The following is an 18,723-nucleotide window of genomic DNA, read 5'->3' as shown; positions in this document are numbered from 1 at the left end:
GCCGATCTCTGAGTTCGAGGCCACCCTGGTATATAGAGTTCCAAGACTGTCAGGGCTACACAGAGAAACCCTGTCTCAAAATATGAAAAAAAAATCTTGTTTCCAGAGTATTTAATAACAACAGAAACTACTTGTGATATAAATGACAAAGTAAGCAATAAAATTATAGAATATGCTCTCAAATGTATAAGATTATAGAACAGATATATTAATAAGGAATCAGCTTAATAAACATTTTGATTTTTGCCTAGTATGTACGACTAAAGTTACTTTTGTTGTGTTTTTATTTCACTCAGTTTTAGAAAAACAAATACCAGCATATTTCCCTTACACTTCGAAAAACATACTAAAAAATCGTTATGATGAATGATCAGGTAGAAAGTAGAAAGGAGAGTTTAAGTTAACATGGTGGATTGTGCATGGTCTTTCCCCAGTCCCATTTCAAATTCCTTAAAAAAAGAACGAAATCGTAGATTTGTTTATACAATTTCTCCCACCCCACGTATTTTTTTTTCTTTCTTTTCCTCTTTTCTTTTTCTGCTTGTGAGGAATTCCTGGAAGATAGAAAGCAGATGGAGCCTCAGTGAAGTATGCAGTTGGGCAGCAGACAGCCTGCAGGGGAGGAGGGGAGCTGTGCTGTCTGGTTCTGGTGGGAATGAACCGGTTGGGGGCCACGGGAGTAAAGGAGAGCGCCTGTGTCAGTGTGGCTGCCCCAGGAGCGGAAGGCAGGACGGAAGCGGGAGGGGTGGAGGAAAGGAGAGGGCGGGCTCAGAGGAGGAGGATTCCCTAAGCAACAAAAATCCCGGTTTCGCAGATTGGCCAAGCTGACAAGCGCTGCCAAGAGCAGGCCGCGCAAAGCGCAAACTGCTGGAAGACGTGCTACTGCCTGCACTTTCGTTGCCGCCAACATCCCTGTTATCTCCGGTCCACGTTAACTGTCGACTTCTTCTCTGGTGCCGTTCTGCGACCGCAGCAGCGTTGACAACAGCTAAGTGGCGGATTCTGGCTGGGACGTGGGCTTGGGAGTCCGGGAAGGCGCCAGGGGCGGACAGAACGAACCCGGGAGCCCGCCATCTCTCTCTAGCCATCACTATTGCAGTCACCCCTCCCTGAAGGAGGAGAAAAGCACTAGTGAGAGGCACTCTCTGTCTCAGTTCCCAGTCAGTTAGCTCGCTTCTGACAAAATCTGAAAAGAGGACTGATACAGTCTCTCAGATCGTGAAAAATATCTGCCATTGAACACTGCTGACTGTTAGTCAGCTTGTTAAGCGAAGGGCAGCTTTACTTCGGCCACAGAAGATCTGAGCCATGTCTCCTCCGACCGTGCCTCCTACTGGGGTAGATGGTGTGTCCGCGTACCTGATGAAGAAAAGGCACACTCACAAGAAGCAGCGCCGTAAGCCCACTTTCCTCACTCATAGGAACATCGTGGGCTGCCGCATTCAACACGGCTGGAAAGAAGGCAATGAGCCAGTGGAGCAGTGGAAGGGAACTGTGCTCGAGCAGGTTTCCGTGAAGCCCACTCTGTATATCATCAAATATGACGGCAAAGACAGTGTGTACGGACTAGAACTGCACAGAGATAAGAGAGTTTTAGCGCTGGAAATTCTTCCTGAGAGAGTTCCTTCTCCGCGCATCGACTCTCGCCTGGCTGATTCCCTGGTTGGGAAGGCAGTGGGGCATGTGTTCGAAGGTGAGCATGGAAAGAAAGATGAGTGGAAGGGGATGGTGCTGGCGCGAGCCCCCATAATGGATACTTGGTTTTACATCACCTACGAGAAAGATCCGGTCCTCTATATGTACACCCTGCTGGACGACTACAAAGATGGTGACCTGCGTATCATTCCAGATTCCAACTACTACTTCCCTACAGCAGAACAGGAGCCTGGAGAGGTGCTCGACAGTCTCGTGGGCAAGCAGGTGGAACACGCCAAAGACGACGGATCCAAGAGAACTGGAATTTTTATTCATCAGGTGGTAGCCAAGCCATCTGTCTACTTCATCAAGTTTGATGATGATATTCACATTTATGTCTATGGCTTGGTGAAAACCCCCTAAATTTATAGACCTCTTTAGAGGTAAAATATTTTATGTTCTCAAAATTAGGTTTTTCTGGGGACAATTTCTAGGTCAAAAGTTCCGGACAGTGGCTAAATCGTATTGTGCCTCCATATCTTATATTGACTATTTCCCAGTTCTGACTCAAGCATATGTTGGTACTTTGGTTCTTTATTTGTTTTGTAATTGAAAATTTAAAGTGGTTGCTAAGAGGGGGAAAAAGTGTTTGGATTCACCGAAACGACTCAAAAGAAGATAAACTCTGCAACGTGTCTTCTGCTCCCCTCCCCCCTTTTAATTCTTCCAGTTAATTAGTTTGAGAATTTGGCATTTTTCTTAGGATGTTTTTCCTGCTCTCTAGCAGAAACTTTGATGTAGTTTTTGCAGAACTGACCTACCAGATGATACAGTTTTTGATAAATGGCACAGTCAGTCTCTGTCCTTCACTCTCACGCTTCCTCTCACCACTGTTCACAGTAAACATAGATGTGCCGAAAAGTATCCATTCTGGTGTTGGCGGTCATTTATTTCCCTTTTTACTCATAATGATGTTTTATTGTATTAAGGTGCTCTCATTTCTGTAGAAGTGTTATGTAGGCATAGACTAGTTTTAAGAAATATTGCAAGGTTGCCATCCACTGGTCTTTAATGTTGACAGAAAGTTCCATGATTTTCCTGATTACATTCTTTTTGATGTTTACCTGACTCAGTGAGATTTTTTTCTCTTTTTTGATTTGCTAATTCCTATCCTTTGTTCTTTTATATATTCAGTTGATATTTTCCATGTAAACTTGTAGGAATCTCTAGTACGAAAGTGCATTTAAACTTTTTTATTTCATGTGTTAATGAATTTTACATTGTTTTTAATCTTGACTTTATTGTTCACTTTACAACTTTAAAAACCTTAATTTTATAATTTTTAAACATCTATGTCTTTTTATAAAGTTTTAGTTTCTTTTCTTTTTCAGGCAGGTGTCCCTAACCTCAATCAAACCAATATTCACTTTGTTTTTCTCTTATAATCTTAATTATATTTAAATTTTCTATCTACCTGAAATTCAATTTTGCATACTAATACATAGAGATTCAATTCTAAATATTTTTGCATTAAATATTCTACTGTAGAAATGACTTTTTTTTTAAAAAAATCACTATTTTTCAAATTTCAGAGTGAAAGTTAATTTTAAACCTAGTACCAGACCATAAGTTTCAGAAACTGGAATAACAAATTCCCTTTTAATAGTTATTTTTTCTTTCTTATTATAATTTATCCTCAACACTCATCCTTTCAAGAGAAAAACCAATGCATTTTATTGATATTTTGAAAGGGTCTGATACCTATCAGAATTGCATCAATTTTCTGTATTCTTATATACAAGAATAAAATTAGTGAGATTTGGTAGATCATTGAAATATTTTTATCTTGTTTTCAAACCATTCTTCATATAGATCATTCATATCGAATGGAATTTATTTTTGCAGTCATCAAATTTTGTACTAAGTTGAATATTTTCCTTCTTATATGTAACTTTTTATTTTTATCAATAGAGGAAATTTACAGATTTTATATTTTTATCTTTTATCCAATGATTTATTTAATCCTATATGTTACATTGGATTTTAAATTAGAAACTTTTGGATTTTCTTGATATATACAATCATTTTGTTTGTAAATACAGATAATTTTATTTCTTCTAATGCTTATACTTACTAGTATAGCATTAGCTGGATTTTCCAGAGCAGTGTTATGTGATGATGATGGCAGGCATGCTTGTCCTATCTCTAATTTTGATGAGAATGACTTTATTGTTTCATGTGTGACTTTATCGTTGATTGTTAGTAAGTAGTCATAGTTTAGAAAGTTCTTCTGTTCCTGTTTTTATATAGTATTACTATAAGAAATGTCTCCTTGATTTTATCAATGTCTTTTCAATATCCATTATCAAACGTATATAGTTTTTCTTTTAATTTGTTGATGTATGATTTATAAGAAAGCTAGATATATAGTATTAAGCCAAACCTGTATTTCTGGAATAAATCCTACTTGGTTACAGTAAAATAGACATTATTTTGCTGTATTTTATTGACCAATAATGCATTCATAATTGGATTTGCATTCCAAAGGAAAATTACAGTTTTAGATTACTCTTTGTATTTTTAATTGAATTAACAAACAACAGGTTGTCATTTTTTCATAAGCTCTCTCTATAAAGCTTTGTTATTAAAATTCTACTAGCTTAAAGAAATGACTGAGTGAAATAGCATTAGAAATATTTTTTTTAAATTAGCTGGGAATAAGCTATAAAACATTCTAATCCTGGGAATGAATTTTATTACGTATCTTCAATGCATTTCCTGATTTTTCCCAGTGGTAATTGGCTTTTTCAGACTTTTTGTTAATACAGAATATATATTTTTTCTGTCATTTACAGAATATATATTCTCTTTCAATTACATACTAAGTTGAAAGTTGCTTATTTTATAAAGTTTGCTGATTATTTTTATGTGCTTTATGTCATTATGTATTTGCCCAGTTCAGAAAATGTAATAAAATCATCAGCTATAACGACAGCATAATTATCTTTTTATTCTTTTACTAGAAAAATAAGGCAGAATATAAAAAATTATCAAAGATGTGAAAAACATTTGTTTACCTCCACTCCAAATTAGAAAATATCTATACTTTGACATGTTTGCTTTGTGCAGATTTATATTTCAATGATCAGTGTTAATGTCTAATAAATTCATTTGCAACTACCATACCACCTCTTCTGCAGAGGCAAACACTGTCATGAATTTGGTGCTGATGTTTTATATATTTACTAAAAATAAATTATATACAAATAAAACTATAACCAATAATAGTAGTGACTTGTGTTTTCTACTAATGTTTAGATGAATGGACAACTTTATATTTTATTTTTTTATATATTTTTATTGGTTATTTTATTTGTTTACATTTTTTCCAGAGCTGAGGACTGAACCCAGGGCCTTGCACTTGCTAGGCAAGCACTCTACTTGTGATCTAAATCCCCAAACCCAACATTTCAAATGTTATCCCCTTCCCAGGTTTCCCCTCCACAAACTCCCTATTCCCTCCTCCTCCCCCCTGCTTCTATGAGGGGCTCCCCCACCCACTCTCCCACCTCCCCACCCTGACATTCTCCTACACTGGGGCATTGAGCTTCCACAGGACCAAGGGCCAACAGTCCCAGTGATGCCTGACAAGGCCCTCTGCTACAGCTGAAGCCAAGGATCCCTTTGGATGGTGGTTTAGTCCTTGGGAACTCGTGGGGGGGGGGGTCTGGTTGGTTGATATTCTTCCTATGGGATTGCAAACCCCTTCAGCTTCTTCAGTCCTCTCCCTAACTCCTCCATTGGGGTCCCCATGCTCAGTCCAATGGTTGCCTGTGAGCAGCCACATCTGTATTGGTCAGGCTCTGTCAGCGCTTCTCAGGAGACAGCAATACCAGGCTCCTGTCAGCAAGCACTTCTTGGCATCAGCAATAGTGTCTGGGTTTGGTGACTCTATATGGGATTGATTTCCAAGTGAGGCAGTCTCTGGATGGCCTTTCCTTCAGTCTCTGCTTCACACTTTGTCCCTGCATTTCCTTTAGACAGGAGCAATTCTGGAGTAAAATTTTGGAGATGGGTGGGTGGGCCCATTCCTCAACTGGGGGCTGTGCCTATCTAGTGGAAATGGTCTCAACAGGTTCTCCCTCCCTTTTGTTGGGTATTTCAGCTAATGTCATCCTGGTTGGGTCCTGGGAGCCTCTTGTTTCCCTGGCATCTGGGAATTTCTAGTGGCTACTCCCAGTTCCCCATCCCCGACTGCTACACACCTCCGTTCAATTTCTTCTCTCATACATTATATGCTAACTGGTTTCCCTTACCTCCACACCTCCAAGTCCCTTGCTCCACCACCCCTTTCTCCCAGATCCACTCCTCCATTTCCCTTCAGAAAAGATCAGGCCTCCCAGGGATATTAACCAAACATGGCATATCGTGTTACAATAAGTCTAGGACCCTCCTCTTGTATTAAGCCTGGACGAAGCAACTAGGAAGAAAATGATCCCAAAAGCAGGCAAAAGAGTCAGTGACACCTCCCAGTCTCACTATTAGGAGTCCCACAAGAACATTCAGTTATACAACCATAACAAATGCAGAAGATCTAGCTCAGACCCATGCAGTCTCTTTGATTGTCTCCTTAGTGTCCGTGAGCCCCTGTGAGCCCTGCTTAGCTGATTCTGTGGGGACAGGCCAACTTTAATCCAGGTGGAATTTATTCTGGTTTTGTTGTAGGGAATCTTTTAAATGCTAATTGCTGTTAACATTTATTTCCCTAACACTGGAGTTAACATGATCATAGTCCTAGAGCTGAATAAAGAAGACAAATCTCAACTTCCAACAGAACTTACAGTACATATGCATCAACTTTCTCATAGTTCTAGGCCAGACATAGACTTGTTACATTTCTTGTAAGATATTAGAATATTTTATATTGTAACAGTTAGAAAGAGGGTAACCCTAACTCTGACTCACTTTCAAATTTGGGAGTTTGCTATTTAGAGAAACTGGCAGTGGTCAAAACAAAAATCTTCCTGTTTTAGACAGAAAAGTCTATCTAGGCCCTGAGTCATGAACTGTGAATTGAATTGTTACATGACATTGGATCACAGACGAAATGAAAACTCTGTTTTTATGGCCTAGAGGGCTTTGAGGATAGATTATTAAACAGTGTAAACAAATGTAGCTATGAACTCTTCTTTATGTTCCAAATCTTAGAGTTTATGTTGCCATATACTGATTTGAGTATATATCAAGATTAAGCTATATTCATAGCTGGATTTGAGTCTAGCTACAACTCTGGTTTAGCAGTTGAGAATATAATATGACTTATTTTGAAGAATATAGAACAAATAAAGTCAGTGTAGAATACTGTGTTACCCTATAAACTTTCCTAGCTTTTGGAAGAGAACCATTTCAAATTTTCCATAGTAAAATTTTTCACACGTAATTGCTTGAGTCAGAAAGAGGTTCACTCTATTGGGAAATGAATACATCTGTCGAAATTTCTATTTTCTTTGAGATCTTCCTGTCTAAAGGAAACTCATTTTCTCCTACACATATAGATTCAGATCCTGCATGTTTATAATGTGATACTGTAGTTCTTTCATTCTGAGTATCAGAGAAAGGCTTTTAACTGTTCTAACACTGTTAGAGGAGAGGAAATGTACAGAAACAAAGTCTTTGATTCCCCAGTACATAAACTTACATCATAGTAAGTAAAGGCAGATTCTTATTTCTCCTAGAACATTTTCTGGAATGAGTATTTTACTGTATTGCTGTCATATATGCTGTACATATATGAAGATAGCTAGGAAGGAAAAGCAAAACAACAGAAATTAAACAGAGGCATGACTGGGTCCAGGGGTATGCTAGTCTGTATTTAGAGAGAGATGTCATTTAAGCACTTAAAGTGAGGAAACAAATTGTATTTCAGATACATTCAGATGGAGTATGTACAATTAGACGTTTCTTGCTACAGCCAAATATGACCAGACTGAATGTGAGAAGAGACTTGAGGGAGATAATACAGATACAAAAGCCCAAACAAAATAAATTCCTACATTATCAGACCTCAACTACTTGGAGTCTGACCTCATAACTTGCAAGGTCTTATACAATCATTTAGGGAGCAGAGCTTAGTGGTAGAATATTTGTCTGTAAATATTTAGAGCATAAGTCCAAATGATCTGTGTTATTTCACCCCAAATCTTAGGAAATACAAATGGTGCTAAAATATTTACTACTTAATGCAATAGTGATAGCCTTACTTTTTTTTGAGCTGAATGATTTGGCTATTTGTTTGTTTTTAAATCTTTAACGTATTATTTTGGGTTTTTTTTGTATATGTCTTTTGTTAATTTTTATACATGTCCTTAAATTATTATTTTGTCATTTTTTTCTGTATGTCTGTGCATCATCTACATGCTCAGTGCCAGATAGAAACTAGAAGATGGTGTTGGATCTCCTGGAAGTGGAGTTACTAAGGTTATAAGTTATCATGTGGTTGCTGAGAATCAAACCCCAGTCCTCTGGAAGAGAAGCTAATGCTCAAAGTGCTGAGCATCGTCTCCAGCTTTATTTATTTATTTATTTATTTATTTATTTATTTATTTAAGAATCACATATATTTATCCAGATACCTCAAACAGAGGCTTTGGAGGTGAAGATAAAGTAATTTTTCTTAACTATTATGAATGAACTCCAATTACCTATTCTCTCTCTGAGGATCCACTTACCTTGTTTCTGTGTCTTCTACATAGAGGTTGTCCTTTACAAAGTCATTTATATCCATTATGGTGCAGTCAATTCTTTTCTCCCTGCACCGTTGGTGCATCATTCTCAGCATATCTGCATGAATGGAGGTGTGTCTGCAGCAGCAGCTTGTCCATGAGGAATCCACACATAAAGTGAGGATTCCTTTTTTCCTTGTCTACCTTTGCCTTTCTTCACTCCGACGGACATACACTGTGAGAACTTCATCTATCCTTTCCTACTCTCTCCTACTCCTGTCGTGGAAACACTACTCTTCAGAGCGGGAAGGTACACAGCATGCGAATGGCAGTATTTCTAGATCTCTCCCTGCTAATAACTATGGCTTTTGTTTTCATGGTGAGTCCTTCTTCCCGCTTACTTTTCATTTGTAAAGTTTCCCTTTGCAGTGGGTCTGATCTGATTAACTGAGCATGTTACAGTGAAATCTGGTTCTATAGTTACAGGTGGAGAAGTTCTTTTTTCTCGGGAAGGCCATGATTAAGGCACTCCTGAAAATAGTGGAGGGCTGTTGCCCTATGAGACACATTTGGTATAATAGGTCCCATGTTCCCTATTCCTCTGGCTGTCTACTGGGAGGCATTATTAAAAATTAATCAATGTTTGAACCACAGATTCTCAAAATTAATAGTAATACGTATTTTCCTTGGTAACAAAATTTGATTGTTGTACCCATTCCTATCAAGAATGCTGGCTGCATCATAGCTATACCCTGTGATTAGATCTCAGACAATAATTTAGAAACACGTAGTGTGAAATAATAAAAAAAAGCACCCATACTACCGCCTGGCAAGGCACGGAAGGCCGGATGGCCTGGCCTGTTCTTAGCCCGGCAGACATTCTAACTCCGAGCTCGAACTTTCTTCATCTGGCTCGCTAAAGTTCCCATGGTGGGTCTCTGCCTTGCCGGCTCCACTCTTCCAAATTCCCACTTGGGGTGCACTTCTCGCCAATCCATGCTTTGCCACCATACCTTTCTCTCTGGAACCCAGTTGACTTGCTGCATGAAGAAAAACACCACGCAAACTTACTTTAGAATCAACAGGTAACACAATCACTGGGCACAGCAACTAGCATCCTAATTTTGTATGCTATATTAAATATAACTCCTCTGGTGGTGAATCCTGGTGGGTCTGCCATCTAAACCGGGGGTCTCCTGCTTGCTGCATTTTGCCCTCAAAGCTCTCCACAGCCAAAATCAAGTCACCTTTTTCTGCCCTTCTTCTTACCGTCTCTGACCCGGAAGTCCCGCCTACTCCTCGCTCAGTGATTGGTTCCTAGAAATCTTTATTCATTAGGGGAAGGTTCTTTTTTTTCCTCATCTTTATTAACTTGGATATTTCTTATTTACATTTCAAATGTTATTCCCTTTCCCGGTTTCCAGGCCAACATCCCCCTAGCTCCTCCCCCTCCCCTTCTATATGGGTGTTCCCCTCCCCATCCTCCCCCCATTGCCGCCCTCCCCCCACCAGTCTAGTTCACTGGGGGTTCAGTCTTAGCAGGACCCAGAGCTTCCCCTTCCACTGGTGCTCTTACTAGGATATTCATTGCTACCTATGAGGTCAGAGTCCAGGGTCAGTCCATGTATAGTCTTTAGGTAGTGGCTTAGTCCCTGGAAGCTCTGGTTGCTTGGCATTGTTGTACTTTTGGGGTCTCGAGCCCCTTCAAGCTCTTCCACTTCTTTCTCTGATTCCTTCAACGGGGGTCCTATTCTCAGTTCAGTGGTTTGCTGCTGGCATTCGCCTCTGTATTTATTGTATTCTGGCTGTGTCTCTCAGGAGAGATCTACATCCGGTTCCTGTCAGCCTGCACTTCTTTGCTTCATCCATCTTATCTAGTTTGGTGGCTGTATATGTATAGGCCACATGTGGGGCAGGCTCTGAATGGGCGTTCCTTCAGCCTCTGTTCTAAACTTTGCGTCCCTATACACTCCTAAGGGTATTCTTGTTCCCCTTTTAAAGAAAGAGTGAAGCATACACATTTTGGAGTGACCAAGTGTTTCATGTGTTCTGTGCATCTAGGGTAATTCGAGCAATTGGGCTAATATCCATTTATCAGTGAGTGCATACCATGTGTGTTTTTCTGTGATTAGGTTAGCTCACTCAGGATATTTTCCAGTTCCATCCATAGTCACCTGAGTATGTGATTCACTGCTCGTCCTAGACAGCCCCTCTTGGGGAAGAGGAATTAACATCAAAATACAAATAGCACCAGGGCTGTCCACAACAGAAACATACTCAGAGATTCCTTATATCTAAGTTTTCATAATCTTGTCACAGAATTCTCAGCTGTGAAAAGTGTGTCACAATGTGCTTTAATGGATTAGCTCATCTCCTCTATCCTCAGTACCAGAAGACCATTCCTTTGTGTGCACACAAGCTATTGTTCAACTATGGATTCCCCACCAGCAGCCATCCTTCTACTTAACAGCTTGGTTCCAACTCCTTCTTTTTGACCTTCTCTCCTATTGCTCTTCTTTTTGGCCTGCAAAACTTTTTGAATTGTTTCTTTTCATTACTCAGATACACCTTTTCCTTTGCACATTTACTCTGGACTGTCATATGGGGGGAATTTAGGAAACTACTAGAGACTATACCCCTTTCCCTATGAAAATACCAACTTCTCTCCTAAGGTGACCAATAAAGACGATAGCACCATAGGCGTATGTGGCTCCTTTTCCTGTCCCAAATACAATTCAGATGAAAGTCACTTAGCCAGGAACCATTAACCTTCATTATAGAATTATTAGGCTAACTGTGGCCTTTTATCTAACCTGGCAAGACATCTAAATCATCATAACTACCTGCTAATTGTATAAGAAGTCCCTTGTCTTGTCTTTAGTCTATACCTAATCAGGCTCAATTGTCATGTCTGAGGCAGAGTTCTACTGGATATATCAGACCACTGGCATAAGAAGCAATGAGGGAATGACTAATCAAATTCTGTGATTACCTGTACTGGTGGGAATGATAAGGCCATTATCAATTCTTTTAACAATAACAAGTTATGAGGGATAACATTGAGTGTTCCCAAAAACTCTGCTCTTTCAGTTTAGGCTAGTTTAAACCACAGAGCCTTAGAGTACAGAGGTGTTTATAAGCCAAACATCTCCAGATAGTACACAAAAACTTCGAAAACTAGGCAAGGCATCTCAGACTCCTTTCCTTACTTTATTAAAGACAACTGTCTGTGCTCTCTCTGTCTCTCTCTGTCTCTCTGTCTCTCTGTCTCTCTGTCTCTGTCTCTGTCTCTCTCTCTCTCTCTCCCTCACCCCATCTTCCTCTCTCCCTCCCTCCCCCCTCTTTTCCGTCTCATTATCTTTGAGATAATACTTCTTACCATTTATATATTTTTGATAAATGCAGAACAAATTTTTTCTTTTATTCCTTTTATTAACCACAATTTTTTCTCATACGATATAGTCTGAATGCAGTTTCCCTTCCCTCCCCCTAGTCCTCCCAGTTCTTCTCTACCTCACCTCACCTCCAGATCCACTCTCTTTCTGTCTTTCATTAGAAAAGAACAGGCTTCAAAAAGATAACAAAATATAACAAAATAAAATATAACAAGATAAAACAAAGCCCATCATATTGAAATTAGGCAGACCAAGACTATAGAAAAATGAAAGAGAAGGCATAAGAATCAGAGACCCACTCATTTACATATCCAGGAGTGCCATAAAAATACTAACTGAAAGCTATAACAGGGGACCTAGTGTAGACCTGTGTGGGCCCTGTGCTTGCTACTTCAGTCATTGTCAGTTCATGTAAGCTTTGCTCAGTTGTTTTAGGAGGCCTTTTTCTCCTGGCGTCCTGTATCTCCTCTGTCTTCCCCACTCCTCCCTCCTCTTCCTCAGGGTTCCTGAGCTCTAAGGGGAAGGATTTGATGGACACTGAATAAGGCACCAATCTATAAGTATAGCAGAATACCATTAGGAGTCATTTTATTGTTACTTTTTTGACCAGTAATATTTGGTTTTACCCTAAGTTGCTGGGCTTTCTATCTAGACTTTGGTTCTTGGTCACTCCAGCAGTGCCAGCAATGGGTTCCATCTCATGAGAAAAAAAGAGGTTAAAGCTAAACTCAATGTATTTTCACAGGGACTGCCTCTTTCTTGTCCTGTTAAAGAAGTCTTAGAGCTTTAGCTAATAATGACAGCCAGGTTCACTCAAAGGAAACTAGCCCAGTCTTTGACTGAATAGAAGTCTTTCCTATTATCACCATGATGAGTTAGGACATTTCAATCAGGAGGTCACAAAGCTATCAGGTTAGAAATTTCCACCAGAGCCATGCACAATCTGAAAATTAGGGACAATTTGAAAAGAAGATTGTTCCTATTTCCTTCTTGAAGGAGAACCAACCTCCTCCTGAGGACCTCACACTCATGTCAAATGTGAAAATGGAAAAATCCTCCAGACTGTCTTTGCCCCTAAAATTTAAGGCCCTACAAGAAGCCACCACACTTCCAAAATCAATGCCCATTAAGTAGGGACACCATGTTTTGAAATGTGGATATATTTAAGACTTTTTGAGACTCCAAAAGCATTTCTGACACCAAGTCCTTTGAGCCTTAATGGTTTAGAGCCTGAGACCTCAAGTCATGCCTTTCTCACTCAGACCTACATTGCCCAAAGTGCTCCCCCTGAAGTCTGGGATACTTTTATTGTTATGTACATACTCTCAGTTATGCTGTCGTAAGTAGTTATAAGGACTTTAGCAATATTTTCTGAAGACCTCAATATCCTTTAAAGCCTAAAGCATGGGAAGGCTTAGAGTTTCTCATTGATACCTTCCTACCTAGTAGGTTATTACAGCAATGTAAAAAATCGAATATTCCCATCTTAACAAAATGAACAAGATGAATCCTGAGGAATAGCCTGAGGTCTATAAATTAGGCTGTGGTCCTGATCCACCCCAAAGTTACTTTTATATCCATTTTGGACAAATGACCACCAAGAACAGGAGTAGCACATTGTACTGGAGCCAGTTGGAGCCTAGAGGACAAGCTGTGTGTGTTACAGAGCCAGAGAAGTGGCCCAAGCCACTTGGGGGAGTGCAGAAGATCATGACTAAATGCCTGCCAGATATTGGACACCATTTTGATCTGACTGTTACTGTGTTCTGGTATTTCCTTCTTAAAGTAAGGAACTATTTAACTTATGTTTGATTTCACAGAAGCCGAGAGACTGAATTTTTAAAGCGATTTTAGGTTTTAAAAGAGATTTTGGATTTTTAAAGAGATTTAATTTTAAAGTGTTTGAATTTGTAAATACTGCAAATTTTTAAGTTTGTAAAATATTTTACATTGTGGTGTTATTAATGTATGATCTTGGGGATGAACAAGACAGGAAATGTTTTGGTTTTACAGTGATATGTTTCTGTGTCAAGTAGACAAGGGGTTAATTATTTTGTATAGTTTTGTGTCAACTTGACACAAAATATTTATTTGAAAATTTCAAAATGTTAATTAAAGCTCCATAGTATTGTCATAAAACAGGCAGGTTAATTAGTAGAATAGAATTGAAGACCCGGAAATAAACCTACAAACCTATGGACACTTGATTTTTGATAAAGGTGAATCCTAGCAGCAAGAAATATGGAGACTGAAGTGGCCATCTCCTGTAGCTAGGTGGCAGGACTTCCAGTGGAGGGAGGGGGACCCCAACCTACCCACAAAACCTTTGACCCAGAATTTGCCCTGCCTACATGATATGCAGGAATAAAGATAAAGCAGAGATTAAGGGGAAGCCTCTTTCCTGTGGTCTAGCTTCCATGGTTGTAGAAAATATTATACAAACTGCTAAGGGAGGGAAAACAATAGTCCTATCCAGTTGTGATATCTATTAACTACAACAATAGCCATTATGGCAAGGTACAGTAAGTAGTGTCGTGGTTTGAATAGGTATGGCCTCCATAGACTTACGTGTTTGAATGCTTGGCCCTTAGAGAGTAGCACTATTAGTAGTTCTGGCCTTGTTGGAGTAGGGTGGGTGTGGTCTTGTTGGAGGAAGTTCGTCACTATGAAAATGGGCTTTAAGTTCTCCCTGTGCTCAAGCTACACCAAGTGTGGCACACACTCTCCTGCTGCCTGTGGCTCAAGATATAAAACTCTCAGGTCCTCCAGTACCATGTCTGCCTGCATGCTGCTATGCTTCCTGTCATGATGATAACAGACTAAACCTCTGAATCTGTAAGCCAGTCCCAATTAACCCAATTAAATGTTTTCTTTTATGAGAGTTGCTGTGGTCATGGTGTCTCTTCACAGGAATGAAATTCAGACTGAGACAAAGAGCATGCAGTGACTGCTGCCTAATTCAATTTATGACTCACTCAAAAGCAGAGAAATCATGTCTGAAACTAGAAACGTAAGTAACTTCTTAGGACTAGTGTGGCAGTTAGTCTTAAAAGTGAATCTATTGGTACAGAGACAGACAGATAGACCAATGGAATAGAATTGAAGACCCAGAAATGAACCCACACACCTATGGTCACTTGATTTTTGACAAAGGAGCCAAAACCATCCAATGGAAAAAAGATAGCATTTTCAGCAAATGGTGCTGGTTCAACTGGAGGGCAACATGTAGAAGAATGCAGATCGATCCATGCTTATCACCCTGTACAAAGCTTAAGTCCAAGTGGATCAAGGACCTCCACATCAAACCAGACACACTCAAACTAATAGAAGAAAAACTAGGGAAACATCTGGAACACATGGGCACTGGAAAAAATTTCCTGAACAAAACACCAATGGCTTATGCTCTAAGATCAAGAATCGACAAATGGGATCTCATAAAACTGCAAAGCTTCTGTAAGGCAAAGGACACTGTGGTTAGGACAAAACGGCAACCAACAGATTGGGAAAAGATCTTTACCAATCCTACAACAGATAGAGGCCTTATATCCAAAATATACAAAGAACTCAAGAAGTTAGACCGCAGGGAAACAAATAACCCTATTAAAAAATGGGGTTCAGAGCTAAACAAACAATTCACAGCTGAGGAATGCCGAATGGCTGAGAAACACCTAAAGAAATGTTCAACATCTTTAGTCATAAGGGAAATGCAAATCAAAACAACCCTGAGATTTCACCTCACACCAGTGCGATTGGCTAAGATCAAAAACTCAGGTGACAGCAGATGCTGGCAAGGATGTGAAGAAAGAGGAACACTCCTCCATTGTTGGTGGGATTGCAGACTGGTAAAACCATTCTGGAAATCAGTCTGGAGGTTCCTCAGAAAATTGGACATTGAACTGCCTGAGGATCCAGCTATACCTCTCTTGGGCATATACCCAAAAGATGCCTCAACATATAAAAGAGACACGTGCTCCACTATGTTCATCGCAGCCTTATTTATAATAGCCAGAAAATGGAAAGAACCCAGATGCCCTTCAACAGAGGAATGGATACAGAAAATGTGGTACATCTACACAATGGAATATTACTCAGCTATCAAAAACAACGAGTTTATGAAATTCGTAGGCAAATGGTTGGAACTGGAAAATATCATCCTGAGTGAGCTAACCCAATCACAGAAAGACATACATGGTATGCACTCATTGATAAGTGGCTATTAGCCCAAATGCTTGAATTACCCTAGATCCCTAGAACAAACGAAACTCAAGACGGATGATCAAAATGTGAATGCTTCACTCCTTCTTTAAATGAGGAAAAAGAATACCCTTGGCAGGAAAGGGAGAGGCAAAGATTAAAACAGAGACTTAAGGAACACCCATTCAGAGCCTGCCCCACATGTGGCCCATACATATACAGCCACCCAATTAGACAAGATGGATGAAGCAAAGAAGTGCAGACCGACAGGAGCCGGATGTAGATCGCTCCTGAGAGACACAGCCAGAATACAGCAAATACAGAGGCGAATGCCAGCAGCAAACCACTGAACTGAGAATAGGTCCCCCGTTGAAGGAATCAGAGAAAGAACTGGAAGATCTTGAAGGGGCTCGAGACCCCATATGTACAACAATGCCAAGCAACCAGAGCTTCCAGGGACTAAGCCACTACCTAAAGACTATACATGGACTGACCCTGGACTCTGACCTTATAGGAAGCAATGAATATCCTAGTAAGAGCACCAGTGGAAGGGGAAGCCCTGGGTCCTGCTAAGACTGAACCCCCAGTGAACTAGTCTATGGGGGGAGGGCGGCAATGGGGGGAGGGTTGGGAGGGGAACACCCATAAGGAAGGGGAGGGGGGAGGGGGATGTTTGCCCGGAAACCGGGAAAGGGAATAACACTCGAAATGTATATAAGAAATACTCAAGTTAATAAAAAAAAAAGTGAATCTATTGGTGCCACTTTGCTAGACCATCATAATTCCAGACTATATTCTAAATCTTATCCTCATACCCACAGACAACTGTAGGTACCACTCCTCATCAAAGAAGCTTCTCATTACAGCAAGTGAAACCCATCACAGTAAACCATAACTGGACACAATGCAGAGATCAACTGACTATGGGGAACTCTGCCTCAAAGGATACTTGTACATTCCAGATGCTGCCTGAAAGACTCAGGAAATATTACAGAAGAGAGGGTGTGTCTTAATTAGGGCTTTACTGCTGTGAGCAGACACCGTGACCAAGGAAACTCTTTAAAAAAATTTAATTGGGGCTGGCTTACAGGTTCAGAGGTTCAGTCCATTTTCATCAAGGCGAGAACATGGCAGCATCCAGGCAGGCATGGTGCAGGAAGAGCTGAGAGTTCTACATCTTCATCTGAAGGCTGCTAGCAGAATACTGGCTCCTAAGCAGCTAGGGTTAGGGTCGTAAGCCCACACCCACAATGACACACTTACTCCAACAAAGCTACACCTTCTAATAGTGCCACTCCCTGGGCAAAGCATATGCAAACCATCACAGGGTAGAAAGAACATAGGATCCAGAATACCAGAAAGTCTGCTGTGAAACAGTCTCTCATAGAAATTACATAAATTAGGACGTGTACAATGGCAATATCAATATACATGATATTACAAAGGGGGAAATATCACAGGTCCACTCCTAAACAGAATGCTGCAAGCTATAAATGACTGCAAAAGAGAAGGAATTAAGCCCTCTCAGGGATAAGATTTTTAATTTGTTATCCAATAGGTGGTCAGTCATGAAACTATAGGCATACCATCAACCAAAATAGACTTAGTATGCTATATTTATATATCTGTACATATTTATGCACACACATACACACACACACACACACACACACACACACACACACACACACACACATATACATATCAACCAAAAAGAGGCTACCAATTTGAGAGTAAGCGATAGGGAACATGGAAGGAACTGAAGTTAAACAGAGGCTGGAGGAGAGAAACATAAAGGTGAAAGTGAATTAATAATATTTTAATTAAAATGTATAGAAATAATAAGTTTAAACACACAGTGACACATACAAATTGACAACACACGGTGACAACTCTCCAATCCTGAAAAGCAGTCCTAGGGTCATCTTGTATTTTGTTTATGTTTATAATAAGGTTCAGAAACAGAGACACTAGTGTCCTGGTTGTAAAAATATGATTTTTCTACAGTTAGAGATATTAATATTTAAGTGCTGAAATGAGGGCCCTACTCCGACCATGCATTTCTCTCAGGTCACGATGCTACTAATCACTGCTTTTATGTTACCATGGCTTGCTGTGCTGTAGCTAGCTCTCCTTTCCTCTTTTTGTATATCAGGTTTGACAGTTTCATACTGTTGTCTATGTAATTTCCAATGGAAACTAGGAAATTCACTAACATAAATTGCTAAAGTGTATTAGGATATGTGTCTTGGGTCTAACACGGAGGCAAGTTAATCGCTTTGAATTTTTAATGTATTATGGTGAAGGCTTGGGCCAAGCACCCTGAAGTTTAGGTTCAGTGATGGTGAAAAGAGATTTTTTCTCTTTTTTTTTATTGAAAATAGATTCTTCTTTCCTGCAATACCTCACAACCTCAGATTACCCTCTCTCTACTCCTTCTAGGTCTCCCACATCTGTCCCCTCTTAAGGTGCCTATCTTTTTTTAAAGTATTTATTATTTTTTATTGGATACTTTCATTTACATTTCAAATGTTATTTCCTTTCCCTGTTTCCCATCCATAAACCTCCTACCCTGTCCCCCCTACCCCTACTTCTATAAGGATGTTCCCCCTCCCCAACCACCCACCCCTTCCTGCCTCCCCACCCTGACATTCCCCTACACTGGGGCATTGAGCCTCCACAGGACCAAGGGCCTCCCCTCCCATTGATGTCCCCAACAAGGCCATCCTCCGCTACATATGCAGCTGGAGCCATGGGTCTGTCCAGGTGTACTCTTT

General features: G+C 40.0%; 1 protein-coding gene across 1 annotated transcript; it reads left to right on the top strand.

Moving 5' to 3' along the window:
* The first annotated feature begins 821 nt into the window (after positions 1–821).
* Positions 822–4,913, top strand: Spin4 (spindlin family, member 4). Its single transcript, NM_001401117.1, is given in 1 exon segment — positions 822–4,913. A coding segment is annotated over 1 exon segment (750 nt). The 5' UTR covers positions 822–1,308; the 3' UTR covers positions 2,059–4,913.
* The last annotated feature ends 13,810 nt before the right edge of the window (positions 4,914–18,723 follow it).

Source organism: Rattus norvegicus, chromosome X (assembly GCF_021556685.1).
Source record: "Rattus norvegicus strain SHRSP/BbbUtx chromosome X, alternate assembly SHRSP_T2T, whole genome shotgun sequence".
NCBI lineage: Eukaryota > Metazoa > Chordata > Mammalia > Rodentia > Muridae > Rattus > Rattus norvegicus.
This window is presented reverse-complemented; position numbering and strand designations above follow the sequence as displayed.